We start from the raw sequence: 19,278 nt of genomic DNA on the forward strand, positions 1-19,278 counted from the left end.
GCAAAGATCCAATACCTTTCGGGGGGGAGGCATCTGGTGCTAAGCAAATGTATTTCAGGTGGTAGTGCCCTGGAGCCGGGGGGCGGGATCGGGAGGGGTGTGTGTGTGCACGTGCAAGTGTTTGGTCCACATTGGCCTTACTAAAAAGCTGGCACAGGCAGATTCTTGAAGGTGGCAGGGAATGATCTGTGTAGGCATTTGAAGGAAGGGTCCTCCAGATGATGAGAACCACATGTGCAAAGGCCCTGGGGTAGAAGCATGGCTGACCTGCTAAGGTGCAGGAAGCAGCCAGTGTGACAGATGGAGCAAGGAGCAGGGGATGAGGTTAGGAGGTAATGGCTGGCTCTGCAAGGACTTGGCCCTGGTAAGGACTTGAGCTGTGAAGTGGGAGCCTTGGGTGGTTTTTCAGGCACAGCCATGATCTGACTTAGGCTTTAATAGGTCCTTCTGGCTGCTGTGCTGGGAACAGACAGGGAGTTGGTGAAGGGGCTACTGGTGAAACCCCAGCAAGAGATAATGGTGGTTTTGACCAGGGTGATGACAGTGGAGATTGTGAGAAATGGTCTGGGAATATTGGAAGGTGCGGCCATCAGGATATTTCCACAAGTTGGCTTGTGAAGGGAATAGGGCTGAGGCCCGGCTTGCTCATGTGGGTTTCTCGTCTGGCTCCTGCAGACATTTCAGTTTGCAGTCTAGATGTGAGCCATGGTGGTTATTGAGGAGGGGGAAAATGGAGCAAGGAGGTTTGGGGGGATCACTTGCATTTCTGGTTCCCCTATTAGAAATGAGGTATGGGGCCCCAGGCAAGAGGTTGAAGGATGAATGGACACCCCCCTAGGGCCAGCGGTATTCTGGGGAGAAGGAACAGCATGAACTGAGGCTTGGCAAGAAGAGGGAAGTAGAGCCTTACGGCGTGAGAAGCTGATGAGCCTGGTGGTCACAGGCCCTTGACTGCCAAGCTGGGACTTGAATTTTATCTGATGGGCCATAGGGAACCAAGGGAGGTGTGAGTAGGGGATGGGGACAGAGTTGATGTGGAAAGGAGTCTTGGATATCCAAAGTGGTCTGGTTCCAGAAGGAAACTGAGGCAGGAGGCAGAAAAGTAGGGACTGGGAGTCAGAGCTCCTGCCTGCCCAGGCTGTTTCTCTGATTTTGAAGGGTGCTATCTGGTGGCCCAGGTAGAAAGTGAACTCTAGGGGCAGAGGCTGGAGGCTTGGAGGCCAGCAGGCATTCTGGTGGGGGAGCTTGGCAGTGGGCTTCCTGGGAAAGCATGAGCCAGCGGGGGGAGAGAAAGCCCCATTCTTCCTAAAGTTGGAGGAATGTCCAGTCTGAACAAGGGCGGGATCCAGAGACAGCCAGCCCTCACCAGCCACCCGGATAAGGGAGAAAGTTAGCGTTTGCCAGAGAGAAGGGGAGCTAGTTCTGGAGGGGTAGGAAGTTTCCAGTTAGGCTGCCATCTCACAGGAAAAGGAGGGGCTAGGAAGCTGCTCAGGAGACAGCAGTTCTCCATGGTTGGACCCCTGGCAGGATGTGGAGAAGTGAGTGCTGGGAGACTAGGCTGGGGCATGAGGGCAAGCTTCCCCAAAGTGGGTATTTGAGCTGGGCCAGGAAGGCTGGATAGTTCACCAGGCAGAGAAAGGTTGGGCTGGTCTGGCAGCCAGCAGAGACAGCAAGTGCAAAACCCCACTGGTTCAAGGGGCTTGGGATTGTTTGGAGAAGAGTAGGACCAGAATGTACGGAAAATGAGGAGGTGAGAGACGAGGCTGGAGAGTTGGACAGGGAAACACTGCAGGCCTCAAATGCTGGGCTACGGAGTTGCGAGGCAATAGGGAGCCAGGGAAGAATTTAGAGCAGGGGACAGGTGTTCAGAAGATGGGGCAAGCTGTCTGACAGACTGGAGGCTAGGAGGCAGGAGGAAGCCTGGGTTGAGACCCTGAGGATGGAGAGGAAGGTAGAGACAGAGATTAACCAAGAAGGTGGGACATCTCCCAGATTCCTTTCCTCCTGAGGCTGACTGGAGCAAGGGACAGGCTTTTGGGTTCTCTGGTAGCCAGGTAGAGAGGGGACAGCAATTGACACCGCCTGCTAAGAGGAGGCTGTTTATAGGCTGGGCAGCACATTCCAACGCGGGCTCCTGAGTGCGCCCTCTCCAGGGATGCCCACTAGTGCGTTACATAAATTGTCCCTGCGCCCCGCTCGCGCCCCGCTCCCAGCAGTGCAGATTCTCAGGAGGAACTCCAGCAAGGATTGTTCAGTTCATCTACTAGGATGCGGGTCCACTAGGATGGGGGTTGGGGGCCAGAACTGGTCCACAATCCTTCAAAGGATCGGCTTCCATTGGTGGGGAGAGTCTGAAGAGTCCATTCTCCCACTGGGCCTTGTCACTTTGCGAAGGAGCCAAGAAGGCTCAAATGACCTCCGTTTCCATCTCACCTTCCACCTTCTTCTTTTGCTTCTCCATCACCGCCTGCAGCTCTGACACTTTCTGTTTGTCCTGGAGGGCGGGGTGGAAATGAGGATCCTGGCATCTGCCCCACCCATCTGGACCCAGAGATGAGCGCCCCTAGCTCACCTCCAGCAGCGCGCGCTGCACCGTGACCTGGCTGTACACCCGCGCGCCCTCCTCCGGGCTCACCGCCCGAAACTCCTCCTTCTGCAGCGAGAAAAGCTGCGCCCCGGTCAGCACGCCCAGCGCGGCCACAGTCCTGAGGAAGGGCAGCGGGGACGCGGTCAGGCCTGTCGGCCAATCACAACTTAAGCTGCCCCGCCCCACTAGTCATGTCATGCCACCAGGACGTTTGTCCAATTAGAACAGCATTCTAGCTCAAGCAGTTACCGCTAAAGTACATCCCCCACCCACCAATCACAATGTGCCATCCGGGATGTGTGTCTGCACCCTGCTTCCGGAAGGGGGCGACACTTCTCCGAGGACTCCAATCGGAGCCTGGAAAATCATGCCAATCACAACCTGCCATTGGTTGTTGCAACCAGACACAACTTCGCTTCGGGCCAATGCCGGCGCCCGGCGGCCTCCACGCCCACTTCCCGACTCCGGGCCGATGGGAACGCTCTGCTCCCAGCGCCCATCTCACCGCCACCAACAGACACCCACCCGACTCACCCAGCGTTAAAGCCCTTGGCCTGCAGCCAGGAACGGACCTCTGAGGCGTCCGAGCGCGGGCTGAGCTGCGGCTCCGGGGCGCGGGGCCCTGGGGCTGCGCGGCTCGGGCCCGAGCGGCCCTGGGCCAGGCGCGCCTGCAGCTCCTCGTTGATACTGAGCATCTGGGAGAATTTCTCTGCAGGCGGGAAACCGGGAGAGAGGGAGTAGGAGCTCAGGGCGCAGGGTCCTGGGGCCACAGGACCGGGGCCTTCAGCGTCCCTAGGATGGATCGGGTGTCCATTTGCTTTTTCTGAGCCTCGGTTTCCCTGTCTGGAAAGTGAGGACAAAGTCTTCCCCAGAGGAGGTGCCCCCACTGCTCACCCTTCTCGCTGGGGTCCAAATTATTGAGGCTATCACAGCTATCCCAGTGGGGCCGAACCGGAGCAGGAGCTGGGGCCAGGGCTGGTGGGGGAGGGGGTGTGCTATTCTAGGGAGGAAGGAGAGGAGAGTACCTGGATCAGGGAGAGGACGCAGCGTCCCAGCCCCTCCCCCTTCTGGAAATTATTATTATTTTATCTGACTCAACACCCAACGATGGAAATTTCTAAACCCCCAGTCATCTCCTCCCTCAGTACCCTTGACACCTGATCCCCTTCTCAGGACTCAGGATCTGCGCCCAGCCTTACTCCCTCAAGACCCGAGTCTGCCCTTGCTCACCAGGCTGCTGGCAGGGCTTTGGCTGCGGTCCACCTGGGGTCCTGGGTGGGGTGTCAGGATATTATAGGGTACATATCCCTCCTGTCCCTGGTGGTCCCGAACCTTCCACCACTTGCGCTTGTCATCCAGGACCTGGGTGCAGTATTAGGAGAGGGTTCAGAGCCTGGGTCTGTGGCTAGGGCCAATTCCAGCCCCTCAGCCTCCCACATCTCTAACCTCCAGTACATCCCGTTGCTTGACCGACAGCTCGCTGCTGTTGCGGGCCTGGAAGTCATAATTACACAGGACCCACTTTCCTGCTGGCTCTGACTCCAGGGGGGGCTCAGATTCCAGCTCCGGATCTTGGTGACTGAGGAGAAGCAGGAGGGTTTGGAGATAAGGAGACAGCCAGCCCCACTGCTCTGGGCTGCAGGGTGCTGGTGTGAGCTGGGGTTAGAGCCAAGCAGGAGCACAGCAAGAGGCCAGGTTAATACTGTTACTAGAAATCTGAAATTGGAATAATAGCTTGAATATGTTTTGCTCCCCACCTTGCCTGGCATTGTGCTGTAGGCATACAATATGGGTACTATCATATCACTTTTTTTTCATTTTGTAGATGAACTCATTGAGGCTCAGAGAGAGAAAATCATTTGCCTCAGATCACACAACTAGAAACAACTATTTTTTGAGCATCTATTATACTCATGGGCTCAGGTACCATGACAAATCATGACTATAAGGACAGTAGCTATCACTTGTGCAGCACTTACTATGTGCCAGGTACTGTTCAAAGTCTATTACATATACTAGCTGATTTGATCCTCATGACAACCCTTGGTAGAACCATGAATTTGGACCCCCAGTTCTTTCCTCCCCCAGAGACCCCATTATCATCTCCATTTTTTACAGGTGAGAAGGCTGAGGCACTGTGATGTAAAGGTCCTAGAACAAGAGAGCAGCATGGCCTGCCTGCGACCCAGGCAGTCCATGTCTTGAGTAACTGCTCTACTTTGCATGCCAGGAAGGGATTATCGTTATTCATAATTTCCCTGCAAAGAACTTGAGGCTTGGAGAAGGTGACTTAAAAGCTGGAGGTGTCAAGCTCAAGATTTAAAAGCCCAGAAGGGGGAGGGCGGGAGTTGACAAAAAAATAAAAAATAAAAAAAATAAAAGCCCAGAAGAGCAGAGAGGGGGGCTGCGATACCAGGCAGCAGTGAGTGGGCAGGATTTCAACTCTGAACCCCAATAAGAGGGACCTCAGCCCAGATCAGGCCTACCTGTGCAGGGGAGAGGGGGGGTCTTCTGGGCCGCGGCACCCCCTGTGTGGGGCCAGCAGCTCCCAGCACGCTGTCCCTGCTGAGACCCTCTGCCCGGACCTCTCCCAGAACCCCCTTTGTCTCCTCTAGCCTCTCTGCTTTGTTTTCTTCTTATCCCACGTTGCTTTCCTCCAATCTGCCCCCTGCTTGCCCAAGGACCCTAGAGTTCTGGCCCCTCTACATCCTCCTCCAAGGACCCACAAGTCCTATCTCCCACTGCTTGGCAGAACCACGAGTTTGGATCTGTAGTTCTTTCCTCCGTGAGAGACCCGGGAGTCCAGGTCTCTCTCTCTCTCTCTCTCTCTTTTCATCTTTTAGTCCGCATTTCTTCTGCAAGGAGTCCAGGTCTGAAGCTTCAGTTCCCTCACCCTTTTAACTCATAAAGCTGCCGTGTCTGACATCCAGCAGGGACTTAGACAATTGCTTTAGAGGCTTTGGGAAACCAAGAGTTCAACCTCCCTGGCCTTTACTCTCTCAGGGCCCAGGGGTACTACCACTTCCTAACTTTCCCAGAAACTTGCCCCCAAGCCCTTGAAGTCCCAAGCCTGCTCCTCTGGGTCACCAGGATCCCAAGCACCAGACTTGAGCTCTTCTTCAAAACTCAAGCATCCAATTCCCCAGCCTCTTTTCTCTAATACCCAGGGCTCTGTCCTCGTAGGGACCCAGGCACGGGACAGCCTTCTCTGGCCTTTGAGAACTCAGGTCCTATCTCTCAGACTTTACCCACTCCCAACCCCTTCCTCCCTTAAGCCCTGGAACCTGATCCTCCACTCCCTCCTCCCATAGGCCCAGAAGTCTGGGCCTTGCCCCCCTCTTCCCTGTTCCTCCCCCCTCTCCCAGCCCCTGCCCGCCTCCTCACCACCTCACCCACCTGTGAAGAGCCAGGAAGACAGAGGGAAAAAGACAGGGAAAAAATGGGGGGTGGAGTCAGTGCCAGGAGCCCCTGGGACACACCCCTCCTGGACTCCCGCTGTCCCGCCCTGGGGCGGACACTCACCCATTGACAGCGACCTGGGGGGCGCTTTGCTGCAGGAAGTAAGAGAGCCGGTTCAGGCCGGGCTGGGCGGCGCCTCTAACTACCCGGCCCACCTTGCTGTGTCGCCTGGGGAGCTTGCCGCTCCCATGGAAGCCTCAGCCTTACCTGCCGGCGCCTCCGCTCGTGCTGTAGCTGTTTCTCCACTGGGTCCTCCCAAGCGCGGCCTTGTGGGTCAGTGGCGGGGGGTTCCCAGCCGCTGTAGAACTCGGGGTTGTATGGAGGTCCCTCCTCCGGGGGCAGCTCCAGCCTGCCGCCGGGTACAGGGCCGAGGGCTCAGGGATCCGGGTCCAGCCCCGGATGTAGCCCTGTCACTAATCTCGCTAAGTTTTCACCTTCCTCTAATCTCATCCTATCCATACTGTTCTAACCCCGCCCAAACCTCTACATCCAACTCACGACCTCGGTTATATTCCTAAATACACCGATTCCACTCTAATGCCCCATCCAGCATCTAAACCTCATCTCTGATTCCAAACCGGATTTCCCCTAAGCCGGGACTCGGGTTCTTCCCTTTTCCCTAGGCAGCTCTCGGGCTCCGAATGCACAGACTCCGTGGGATGTCCAAACTCACCCGCCAGATCTTCCCTAAGCCGCGCCCTTTTTATGTAGCCCCGCCCCATTTATCTAAGCCCCGCCCTAGCCATGCCCTATTCCTCTAAGCCCCGCCTTCTGTTCCAGTCTGACTGTCTAGTTCAGTCTTAAGCGTTTCCTTCACGCTAATTTCTGGCCTTTTGTCCAATAGAATTCTGGTATTTGTCCTAAGCCCCGCCTCTAACCCTAGTCCCGCCTTCTCTCCAATTACCGCCTCCCAGCCTCTCCGGCTTCTCCAATAACCACGCCCGCTGCCCCAGGCCCCGCCCCTCACCCCGGGCGGGTCCACGCGTCCCCAAGCGAGGTCCAGAGCGCGTTTTCTCGTGGATTGACGTTGTCCCGCAGCAGCGCCACGGCCTCGCACGTCAGGTGCGGCCGCCGCACGCCGCTCGCGAACTCGGGGCCGCCTGACGTGTTCACGATCTGCCGGGGCGGGGTGGGGAGCGGGCGCGCCATCAGACCCCCTGAAGTCCCGCCCGGACCCCTCCAGCCGTGGCGACGCCAGGGCCCGGGATGGCCTCACCATCTGCAGGGGTCCGAACAGGAAGTGCAGCAGCTCCGGGGACGAGGGGTTGGCTATGTTGCCGCGCAGCCGGGCCTGCAGTGGGAGGAAGGTTGTGGCGGTGGTGCGTGGACGGGTCGGGTCGCCAGTCCCCCGCCCCCGATGCCCAGGGTCACGCGCTCTCACCAGCAGGCTGAAGGCGTACTTGATTTTCTGAAGCGCATCGGTGTACTCGGCCTCCGTGGGCGGCTTGGCCCGCAGCGTCAAAAGGCCCTCTGCAGGCGGGGGCGGGCGCGGCGACGGGGACACCGGGACACGGACACGGCGCGGGACAGGCAGAGAGAGGGGGAGGAGGACACCCGATGAGATCGCGGGGGGAAGCGCGACCTGGCAGGTGGCGAGAGGGGAGAGCCCGGGAAAGGAGAGGGCGTGGGATCCTGCGCAGGCGCCCCTTACCCCCGGCCGCCCTGCGCCGGGTCCTGCGGCCGCGCTCGCGGTGCTCCAGAACGCGGGCTGCCTCAGCCGACTTCTGCAGCCTCGAGACGAAGCTCTCCACGTCGTCGAACACGTGGTTCAGGATGTCCTGGCGGAAGAGCAGAGGGACGATCGGGGTTCCGGAGTCCCAGATCCTCACGCGTGCGGAAGCCCAGAACCCAGCCCCTAGACGCGCCCCCTGGACGGGCCTGGAGCTGCACCGTCTGACCACGCCCCTGGAACCACGCCCCACCCCCGGGCCCGGCCCCGCCTCTAGAACCCAGAGTTGGACCTGATTGACGTGACTAACACCCCAGCCGGTCCCGCCCCCACGCCCTAGCCCCGCCTCCAGTGTCTGGCCCCGCCTCCAGGACGCCTTCCACCTTTCCCCCCAACCCCGAGCTCACCACCTCTCGCTCCGCCTGTAGACCGGCCAGGTCGGGACCCCGGGGACCCAGATCCGGCGAGGCCGGGTCAGTGCTACCCGAGGTCCCCGGTGGGCCAGGCCTCTGCGCCTCCTCCGCCTCGGGAATGGGCTCCGCCTGGGGTCGCCCGCGGCCCGCTGGCCGCTCCCCTGTACTGACCACCGCGCGGAGCGACGGCCGGCGCTGCAGGGGCGGGGTCTCGGCGGCGGGCGAGCGGCCGCGCTGCAGCTCCTCCTGCGTGGCCCTGCGTAGGGAGAAGGGGAAACTGAGGTTGGGTCGACTGGGGAGTCCAGGGAGGGGGAAATTCGGGGCTTAAAACCAGAGACACTGAGGCTCAAAGGGACCAAGCATAGACTTAAAGAGGCCAGGAGAAATCAGATATGGGGAGGGGAGCACCTCTCTAAGGGAAACTGAGGCCAGAAGGAGAAACCGAGCACCAGGACAAGGGAAATGGAGTCCTGGAGAAGGGACCAACTGGTCTGGGAGGTACAGGAAAGACGCGATGAGGGTTTGCTTGACTAGGTTCAAAACTCTTGTTCTGCTCCAGGCTGGTGGTAATAGCCCATTTCTCAGAGGAGGAGACTGACTCCCAAGGAGGGGAGCCTGGCTTCCCAGAGATCCCGCCCACCTTCTTCCCTCTCCCCTCCCTCACTTCCAGTCCAGCCCCTCACCTGAGCGCCGCTGCCCTGCGCTCGCCGCGGCCAGAGCGGTAGTTGTGCAGAGCCCCCTGGATGTCCTCGCGGATCAGCTCCGCCTGCCAATCACATCGTCAGGCCACGCCTCCCTGACGCCCCACCCCTGCCCGCCCCGGGCCACGCCCCTGATCAATGCCTTGACTCGGTCCTAGGCCACATGCCATTGCAGACGCCCGCGGAGCCGCGCACGTCCACGCCCTCGCCTAAACCTGTCCCTACCCTAGGCCACGACCCCGCCCATGGAGACCCAGGCGTGGGGGTCCTCGTCCCAGACCACAATGCCCGCATCCTCGTCCTGGCTGCTCCCTCCACCCTCCTTCCCCTTGTTCGAGAATGTTTGAGCCCTCAGCCTCCGACTGCATCCCATCCTCGTGTTCTGTCTTGGCCCTGCATTCAGCGTCCTCAAACCCCACTCCCTTCCGGAACTTCTTCCTAGGTCACGTCCCCTCCCTTGCCCTGCCCCTGCCTTTGCTCCCAGGCCCCACCATCACCAAGAGGACCCTGCACAGGCTCCCAGCTCCGCCCCAGAACCAGCCGGGGCCGCCCCCTGCTCACCCCTAGGCGCAGGCCCTGGAAGAAGTGCACGTCTGGCTGCGCGCGCTCGGGCTCCTGGCACACGAGCAGCAGCAGGGAGCGGCTCCGGCCGGGTGGCATCACCGCGTCGCAGCGCACGATGGCGCCCAGCGGGTACGACTCCAGCTCCTCCTGTCGGGTGGCACGGCAGGGTAAACTGAGGCCTGGGACCGATACTGCTACGGTGTGGCCCAACATGTACAGGCGCCGGGCAGGGCAACCTCAAGGGGTTAGGAGTAGGGAATACACCTCCGTTCAATAGATGAGGCAAGAATGGCTGAGAAAGGGGAGCTGGGGTCCCTTGCCAGGGCTCCCAGACGAAGGGCGTGCACGTGCTAAAATGCACACCCAGACGCCTAAAGTCCCTGCACACCCAGCCCAGACACTCCTCTCACCCCGCTGCCCCCTGGCACCTTGGAGACCGGGTCGAGCAGCGTGACGTGGTCCGGGGTCACGCGCAGCAGCATCTCCTGTGCCCAGACTCGGCCCTGGCTGTCCATGACGGCCAGCTTCCTGGAGGCATCCTCCACGGTGTGCACGCCATCCTCCTCACCCAGGCAGAATGTCACCAGGTGCTGGCATGGGCCACAGAGAAAGCAGTGAGTCCCAGGATGATGCCAGGTGGGCTCAGAGTCCCCTAAAGTCAGACTTCCAGCCTGAGACTGACCACACCTCCTCCAGAAAGCCTTCTTTGAACACCTGCTCCACAAATCGGCCCTTCCTCCCGGTGCCCTTTGTTTCTGTTCCTCGGAGTGAACAGCACCTGGGTCTGCCTTCTCACCAAGACTGGAGGCTCCCTGGGGCCAGGGAACAGGTCTGGAATAGATCTAATTCCTTCTAAGTGCCTCCTCGGGTCTCCCACGGTGCCCTCTGCCACCTCAGTTAGAGCACCTGGCACCCTAGTCCTCTGGACCTGGTCTACACCCTTCTCATCCAGGATTGCATCCGGTTTGTCCCTGTGGCCTGACGTCCAGCCCAATAGCTGGTCCGGAGGAAAGGTTCGCAGATTGGAGAGGAACTGAGGTCCTCGACTTCAGATCCACCTCTGAGGCAAGGCGGAGGAATCCGATTCTGAGTTTCCACATTCTTTCTGCTTGGGCGCCCAACTCCTTTGAGCAGCCCTATCTCCCTAGGCCCACCTTCCCCCAGAACTTTCCCCCAGAAGACTCGGGGACAAGATCCCAGACTCACATTGACTGGATACTGGGATACATCGGCCATAACCACGGTGGAGTAACGCTTCCTCTGCTCTGTGGGGGGAGAAGGAGATTGAACCAGGGGTCTGGCCCCCAGCCCCTCCTCCCCTCAGACCCAGGGGTCTCCCCCCCCAGCCCCTCCTCTCCCAGGACCCTGGATTCCAGGTCCTCAGTTTCCTCAGATCAAGCTTCTGGGGACCTGGGGTTTCCTTGCGCCCACACTCACCATAGATGGACTTGGCACTTGGCTTTGGGGCAGCTTCTGGGCTGGTGGAGGAAAAGAGGGGTGAGAGGGACCGTGGAAACTGGGGACAGATCCTGTGGCTATGCCAAGCCCGCCGAGCGGCAGGGACTTTTCACCATGAGGGCAGTGGGGGCCATGAGCAGTTTGGGGCAGGGGCGCTCAGGGCCAGAGCTGGACTGGTCTGGACTGGTAAGAAGGCAGGTAAGGCGGTGGGCAGTGGTGGGAGTGTAGTCTCTACTGTCACAGAGACCTGGGTTCAAATCCTCTGCTACTTCCTTACCCTAAAACCCTGACAGGAGACTTAATCTCTCCTTCCTCGGTTTCCCTTTTTTGTAAGATAGCATCCATCTGGTGGGGCTGTTGGGCAAAGTCGATCAGATGATGCAGATGAATTATTCTGAAGTCTCAATAACAGTTATTATCATTCTTGTGATGACGCAAAGGGCTTAGCACAAGTAGTTGCTCAATAAATGGGAAGGTTCCAATAGCATTAGTAGTATCTGGAGTACACAGGGAATTATCTTCTTCCCCTCCCAGCCCCGTGGACCAGGCGCTTCCCAGCTTCCCAGCTATATCCTTCTGTCCCCTCCTGCCCCCAACCTCCTCTTCAAGGTCACCTTCTCCAAGAGGAATTATTTTTTTTTATATATATATGAAGGAGTGAGGAGTTGTGAGGAGGGGTGCTCAGTAACCTTGCTTGTTTTTGTTGAGACAGAGTCTCACTCTGTCCCCCGGGGTAGAGTGCTGTGGCATCAGCCTAGCTTACAACAACTTCCAACTCTAGGGCTCTAAGCGATCCTTCTGCCTCAGCCTCCCAAGTAGCTGGGACTACAGGCATGCGCCACCATGCCCGGTTAATTTTTTTTTTCTATATATATTTTTAGCTGTCCAGATCATTTCTTTCTATTTTTAGTAGAGACGGGGTCTCACTCTTGCTCAGGCTGGTCTCGAACTCCTGACCTCAAGCGATCCTCCCGCCTCAGCCTCCTAGAGTGCTAGGATTACAGGCGTGAGCCACTGCGCCCGGCCTGGGCCAATATTTAATTACAAGAAACAACAAAAATAGCAATAGTTGAGTTGAGCACCTGCTGTCATGAGATTCTCTGCTACGGCCTGTACATACTTTATCCCGCTAAGCTCTCAAAAAATGTCCCTGCTTCTCAGAAGAGGGGCTGAGGCTCAAAGAGGCGATGTCCTTCCATCAGGGTGACACCACTGCTGAGTGTGGGTGCCTGGATCAGAACCCAGATCTGTCTACTCCAGAGTGGGAGCCCCGGCACAGGCTGGGCAGGGAGGGAAGCAACTCAGGCTTCCTCCTGGGTGTCCAGACCCAGAGCCGGGGCTGCTGGAAACAGGACCTGCGGGTGTGGGTGAGGCGGTGGGGGGAGGGCTGGGGGGCCTGGTGGGCAGGGGACACTTACCCCGTGGTGGTGCTCATGGTGCCGAGAGTGGTGAGCTCCTGCCCACCTGGAGGTGCCCTGGGAGCCAGCAAAGATGTGAGGGCCTGACCTGGCCCGCAGGAACCCACAATTCCTGTCCCCAGCCCCTCCTCCCCCAGACCCAGGGGTCCTGTCCCCAGCCCCTCCTCCCCCAGACCCAGGGGTCCTGTTCCCCAGCCCCTCCTCCTTCACACCCAGGAGTTCAAGCCCCCAACCCCTCCTCCCCTAGACCCAGGGTTCCAAACCCCTGGCTTCTCCTCCCTCAGACTGAGGGGTCCAGGCCCCCAGTCCCCTCCTCTCTAGGACCCAGATCTCCTCACCTGCCCCGTCAGGCTCTGCCCTGCGCTCAGCTCTCTTTTCCTTTTCAGGCTTCTGGCCCCTCCTTCCTGTCCCCTCCCAGGGACATCCCGCCTCCGCATACCTGAGCATTCACCTGGCACAGCCAGGCTGGAGAGGCCAGGGGCGGGGCTGGCAGACAGACCTAGGAGGGGGCTGGGACGACTTCAGGGGAGCCGGGAAACTTAACTGTCTACCTTGTAACAACAACAGAATAACAACAACAGCAATTTGTTGTCACATGTCAGAGTTGAAAGCTCTGTCTTAAATACTCCCTTAGAATTCTAACAACTGGGGGACGGTGGAGGTTTGATTTCCACCCCACTGAAGAGGAAGCTGAAGTCTAGAGAGGTGAAGCAACTCGTTTGTGTTCCTTGGTCAAAAGGCGTGTGGGGAAGGGGTGATTTGAACCCAGGGCTGACTGTCCCTCTCCAGGGCCAGTGTCTGTCCCTGTTCTGTGGACACCTCCTGTCCATGGTCACTGTCTCTGCCAGTGCCCTCACCCCCACCCATCCCCTTGCTTCTTCCTTTGGACATTTCCCTTAAGAATCCACCATTGTGAAGAAAGATAACATTTAGCTCACAAAGTGCCTGACCAAGGCCATGACAAAGAAGAACAAGCTTCTCAGGCATAAACACCTTTTGAAAATCTGCTTTTGAGAACTCTCTCTGTACCATGGTCCTGGCTAACCAACTTACACACATCCTTTCTTCCCAAAACCCAGTGAGGTGCGTGAGTGTGTGTGTGGGAATTTCCATTTCACAGATGAGGAAACTGAGGCCCAGAAGGGTTAAGAAACTTGCCGTGAGAGGGTGAGAATGTCAGACCGAATCCCAGAACTCAGAGAGCGGGGCCAGGAAGCACACGCCCACTCTTAGCTGCTCCTGTTATCCATGACCCCCACCTGGGTTCTGCCACCACGCATCTCACCTCGACCATTGCCGGGGCCTCCCAACTGATCTCCCTGCTCTGTCCTCCCCGCCCCTCAGTCTAGTCTCAGTGCAAGGACCCTGTTGAAGCCTAAGTCAGCTCATGTCACTCCCCTGCTCCAAATCCTCCATGGCTCCCCATTTCCCTGTGGATAAAAGCTGAAGCCTTGCAAGACCGTAAGGGACATGGCTCTGATCCCATCTCTTCTTCCTCTCCCCTTCAGTCAGTTTCAGCACACCGGCCTCCTTGCTGCTCCTTGAACATCCAGACCCTGCCCTGCCTCAGGGCCTTTGCACTTGCTGTTTTGTCTGCCTGGAATGCTCTTCCACCAGATAGCCTCCTGGCTGGCTCCCGTGCCTCCTTCAGAGCTCTGCTCAGATGTCACCTTCTCAGAGAGGCCTGACTCACCATCCTGTTTAAAACTGCTTTGTAGGGAGGCTGAGGCAGGAGGATCGCTTGAGCCCAGGAGTTTGAGGTTGCTGTGAGCTAGGCTGACGCCACGGCACTCTAGCTGGGGCAACAGAGTGAGACTCAACAACGACAACAAAAAACTGCTTTGTAGTTTTAAAACCATACTTTGTAGTCTCTTTCCTCTCCCCTTCTTTCTTTTCCCTCACTTACCACCCTCTTATATGCTATGTTACCTGTTCATTTTTTTCCCCCCGCATTAGAATATCAGCTTCATGAGGACAAGGACTTTTGTCTGTTCAGTCCCCCACTCAATCCGCAGCGCGTAGCATCTGTCTAACACACAGTAAGCGGTGGAGTGATGTTTGTTAGTGAGCATTTGGCGTTTGGTGCCCTCATGTGCATTGTTGCTTCATTGCTTCATGCGACACATGGCTCCTCTGTCTGTGCTGTGAGGCTGGAAACCAGAGAAGGTACATTTTTGCCCTAGATCGATGGGGATGAAGGAAGAGAGAGAGATAATTATACAGTGTGATGAGATTTCAAAGAGCACAGGCAGGTCTGGGTTTGAATGCTGCCTCTGCCATTTCATAATTTTGGTAAGACATTGTGTGCTTACATCTTCTCAGTACATTAAAGAGCGTGTGTGTGTGTGTGTGTGTGTGTGTGTGTACACGCATAATCCTCACACATCCTATGAAATGGGTCCTATTATCCCCGTTTTACAGGGGAGGAAATGAAGGCATGGGCAAGCTAAGTTGTTTATCTACAACCCCACAGCTAATGTGTGGAGGAGGGGGTTGAACCCATGCCATACGATGTAGACCCTGCGTCCTTTGATCCCACCCTATGCTGCCACCTTGTGATCCTGCCCCTTCCTAGCTGTGTGAGCTTGGGAAAATTACTTTACCTCTCTGTGCCCCAGACCCTGCCAACTGTAAAATGGGGATGACAATGTTGGGAGGGATAAAGAAGGTTACAGAGTGCTCTCAGCACAGTACCTGGCCAAGAGGAAACACAGGGTCAGCATTAGCAATGACAGAGATGGTGGCCTTTCTTCCTGTGTATGCTATAACTGGGGACACAGGAGCTCTGCAGAAGCCCAGAAAAGGCTGCTGAGAGGGTCAGGGCAGGCCTCCTGGAGGAGGAGGGGAGGCCAGAGCTGAACCTGAAGGGCAAGTTTGACAGGTTCTTGGCCGAGGGACTGTCTGGGCAGAGGATGGGAGGGCTTCAGGAGTGAGCAGGGCAGGCCGTGGGCTCCTGGGGAGCTCATGTGCCCAGCAGGTGGTTGTCCTGTGTGCAGCAGGGAGAGGAAGGAGGGTCCTTGTGCTTGGCCTTGCTTGGCTTCTGTCACTGTGTGTTCTATTTAGTCACATTTATGCCACAAATATTTTCGGAGCTCCGCCCTACCTGGGTTGGGATTCCAGGGAAGGAGCGGACCCCCTACCCCATTGACAGAAGAGAAAACAGAGGGTCAGAGTGGGGAGGCCAGCAGCCCAAGGTTACAGTGGCCCTCCGTGTGACACAAATGCAGATCTGGCTGAGTCCACGCTCATTTCTTCAGGTGCAGGTGGAGAAAATTATCTCATACAGGAACTCCTGGGTCTGAGGGAGGAGGGGCTGGGGGCACCCCTGGGTCTGAGGGAGGAGGAGGGGACCCAGCTCCTCACTTGGGGGTGGTACAGGTGGCCCCCAGGCCCCGCCTACCTGCCACTGCTCTGAGGTCTGGAGCAGCAGGTGAGACTGAGACCGAAACCTGAGCCTCCGCCCTAGTTCCAGGGCTCAGGGCCTCCTTCCTCCTTCCCTGGCCGCAAAGGAGGCCCCTCCCTCTGTCCAAACTGTAGCAAGTGGTTCCCAAATACCAGTCAAGCTCCCACCCCTGCACAGCCTGACTCAGTACCTCCAGGGCGGAGGCAGTGAAGCCCTGTCTTGGAAACTCACCAGGGAAAGCCGTCACCCACGAGCCCCTTTTCAACCTGGCGCCTGTGTATACTGTCACCAGAGCGCCTTTTATTGAGTGAGTGCTGGGACTCTGGGGTTTGGGTTTGCCTCCGTGCCCAGACTGCGGTATCTGTCCTGGGGGAGCTGGATTGTTTTCCGTCTGGCTTGGGAGGTCCCAAGAACCAAACAGAATTCTCCGCAGGGGCTTGAGGAGCTACGACTCCTCCAAGTGTCCTCTCTGAAACTATCACCTCTTCCATTCTTCCCACCCCACCCCAGCCCAGCCCCAGCACACATTCCCCCCCTCAGACTGCAGGATGCGCTGACAAATTCTTAAGACAACGAGAGAGGTGAAATTCACTATGGCATGTTGTCGAAGGGGTGAGGAGGTTATGAATTAGAAGGGGACTGGATCTCAGGGAGCTATATCTACTTTACATATTAATAAGTGATTAATTTATTCATTCAATAATAGTCCGTGAGACCTAATCTGTGCCTTAACCTTTGCCCTCAAGAAGAGAGTCTTGTTGAGGAAACAGACACTGCCAGCATGCACAGTCATAATTCATGGGGCCATGCACACTATGGAGGTGGGGCACAGGGCAGTGTGTGTTCCTGGACAAAGCCCTGATCCAGCTTTGTGGGTGGGTAAGGCAGTCAAAGAAGCCTTTCCTGGTGAAGTGATAACTGGATGGGGTTTTGAAGGATGAATAGGAGTTTGCCAAGGAGAATGAGGCAAAGAATGAGATTCTAAGCATTGGGAATGGCCTATGCAAAGTCTCAAAGTCATGTAGTAGGAATACATAAGCACCTACTGTATGCCAAGCATGTTCTCGGTGGTGGAGCTAGGAGGAGGAGACAGGGAAAACTCCAGCCCTTGTGACGTTGTCATCTTAGAGGGTGCGGTGGGGAGAAGGAAGATAAACAGGTGGATGCCTGCATGAATAAGACTCTCAGACTGTGGTAAGCAGTGCTATGGAGGAAACGAAACAGAGAAGAGATGGACTGACAGGGGGCAGGCAGGTGTGGCTGGTCAGGTGGAGTGGTCAGGGAAGGCCTGTCTGAGGAGGTGGCATTTGAGCCTTGACCTGGATTTTGAGCATGAGCCAGGAATGTGGAGTGCATTTCAGGTGGAGGAAATACTTAGGGAGGCTGGCAGGTAAGGTCTGCAGCGGGTGTGGCTGGCCCAAGGAGGTGAAGTGGGAGGTGTAGCTATGAGGACAGTCAGGATCATGGTGACAACAATTACAGTAACAACTGAGGGGGTGGCCAGACTCTAACTCGAATGGGTTTGGCCCAGGCCTCTGTCTCAAGAAGCTCTCAGGGGTCGGGACAAGGTGGCTCACGCCTGTAATCCCAGCACTCTGGGAGGCTGAGGCGGGAGGACCGACTGAGGTCAGGAGTTCAAGACCAGCCTGAGCAAGAGCAAGATTCCATCTCTACTAAAAATAGTCAAAATTAGCTGGACATGGTGGTGCTCACCTATAGTCCCAGCTACTCAGCGGGCTGAGGCAGGAAGATCGCTTGAGCCCAGGAATCTGAGATTGCTGTGAGCTAGGCTGATGTCATGGCACTCTAGACTCTGTCTCAAAAAAAAAAAAAAGTTCTACAGGGGCAGGTCTGGGGCTATTTCGTTCACACTTCTCTCCCTGGTACCTAGACTGCTGATTGGTACAGAGTAAATGCTTAATAAACATTTGTTGAATGACGAATGAATGAATGGCCATAGAAGTCTAGGGCTGGGGAAACTGAGGCTGTCATTTGCTTGTTAGAAATGTATTAGCAACAATGGCAAAGCGGGGCACCTCCAGCCTACCTGGAGTCCAAAGAGATATTCTAACCACCTGGGTGTGCCTGGGAATCAGGTAGGAGGTCCCAGAGGGGGTAGTTTGCATGCACTGTTCTCTGCATAATAACCACATTAACAGCCAGCTATGTTCCGGCACTTATTTTGGGTTAGGTCCTTGTTATGAATTGCTTCATGTCATCTTTCCAAGTTCAGTGATAAGGGTTGGCAAAATATATCTCATTGCTTGTTCGTGTAAATAAAGTTTTATTGGAACACAGCTGTGCTTATTTGTTGGCACAGCATCTATGGCTGCTTCTGAGCTACCAGGGCAGAGTGGGTACAGCAGCTATGCCATGGGCTGCAAAGCTGAAATTATTCACTACCTGGCTTTTTGCAGAAAAAGTATGCTGACCCCTGCCCTAGAGGTAGCTGACATTAGGACCCTAGTTTCCAGAGGAGGAGAAAGAGGCACAGAGGGAAACAATGCTTTTTTTCAAGGTTGAGAGAATGAGCATTTGAATCTCGTGCCCATGTTAATTAATTTTAAAATTTTTCTTTATGTTTAATATTTTAATTTTTCTGTATTTAATTGTGATGAAATACACATGAAATAAAATTTACCATCTTAGCCATTTTTAGGTGTACCATTCCATACGCTTAAAATGGGAATGGCTGGGTCAAAGATATGCACCGATGGCTTGCACAGATCGCTCATGGCCTTTTAGGAAGGCTGTACTGATTGACACTCCCACCAGCAGGGTGCGAGCACCTGTGTTAAGTACATTTACTTTGTTGTGCAAACATCACCACCATCCACCTCCAGAACTCTTTTCATTTTGCAAAACAAACCCCATACTCATTAAACTGCAGCTCCCCATTTCCGTGTCCTCTGGGCCCTGGCTGCCACCATTCTACTGTCTGTCTCTGTGAATTTGGCAACTGCAGGTGCCTCACGTGAGTGGAGTCATGCAGTATTCGTCTTTTTGTGGCTGGCTTATTCCACTTAGAATGATGTCCTCAAGGTTCATCCGTGTTGTAGCAGGTGTCAGAATTTCCTCCCTTTTTAAGACTGAGTGATATTCCATTGCATGTGTGGACCACATTTTGTGTATCCACTTGTCTGCCAGTGGGCACTTGGGCTGCTGTGCCCTTCCCTGCCTCTCATGGGTTAGTTTCACCTACAGGAGCAAGAAACCATTAGCCAAGAACAAGGAGGAAAAGCAGATGAACAAAAAGTGAAAAACAATAAAATCACTCATCACTGCCTGGCAGAGACCCTACGCAGAATCTTACAGTGTTTTCTTTGAAGCTCTAAAGCCTGATGAAGCTGTAGACAGAGTCTGTTCAGAAACAGGTAGAGATGAATTAACTTTGACTGCTAGTGTCAGGGCAGGGACCCCGTCTGTCTCGTTGCCAAATTCCCAGTGTCAAGCTTAGTGCCTGGGATACAGTAAGTGCTAAATAATTGTCACAAGAAGGAGTGACTGACCACTAGCCTACTGATGGGCATTGAAGTTGATTCTATTTGCTTTTAGCATGTCCCTGTTAGAGAGAGACAGTCTGTGAGGAACATTTTCCTATATATG

General features: G+C 56.0%; 1 protein-coding gene across 1 annotated transcript; it reads right to left on the reverse strand.

Moving 5' to 3' along the window:
- Window positions 1-2,119: 2,119 nt before the first annotated feature.
- On the reverse strand, window positions 2,120-12,320 carry EPS8L1 (EPS8 signaling adaptor L1). The gene is made up of 19 exons (XM_069457653.1): window positions 12,270-12,320; window positions 10,831-10,871; window positions 10,600-10,658; window positions 9,822-9,983; window positions 9,391-9,540; window positions 8,812-8,894; window positions 8,123-8,384; window positions 7,698-7,824; window positions 7,428-7,516; window positions 7,263-7,337; window positions 7,014-7,162; window positions 6,254-6,395; window positions 6,110-6,138; window positions 4,034-4,166; window positions 3,818-3,949; window positions 3,482-3,587; window positions 3,122-3,296; window positions 2,573-2,705; window positions 2,120-2,494 (listed from the first exon to the last, which is right to left on the reverse strand). The coding sequence occupies exons 1-19, from the start codon at window positions 12,284-12,286 to the stop codon at window positions 2,408-2,410; spliced, it is 2,151 nt and encodes a 716-aa protein (XP_069313754.1). The 5' UTR covers window positions 12,287-12,320; the 3' UTR covers window positions 2,120-2,407.
- Between the last annotated feature and the right edge of the window lie 6,958 nt (window positions 12,321-19,278).

Source organism: Eulemur rufifrons, chromosome 24 (genome assembly GCF_041146395.1).
Source record: "Eulemur rufifrons isolate Redbay chromosome 24, OSU_ERuf_1, whole genome shotgun sequence".
Classification (NCBI taxonomy): Eukaryota; Metazoa; Chordata; class Mammalia; order Primates; family Lemuridae; genus Eulemur; species Eulemur rufifrons.

What these genes read in the sequence shown, in the direction of transcription:
- EPS8L1 (XM_069457653.1), bottom strand. An exon ending in TATCCCAGTATCCAGTCAAT is followed by an intron (nt 9,984 to 10,599) that starts GTGAGTCTGGGA and finishes GGCCCATGCCAG; the next exon opens with CACCTGGTGACATTCTGCCT. An exon ending in TGCTCGACCCGGTCTCCAAG is followed by an intron (nt 9,541 to 9,821) that starts GTGCCAGGGGGC and finishes GCCACCCGACAG; the next exon opens with GAGGAGCTGGAGTCGTACCC.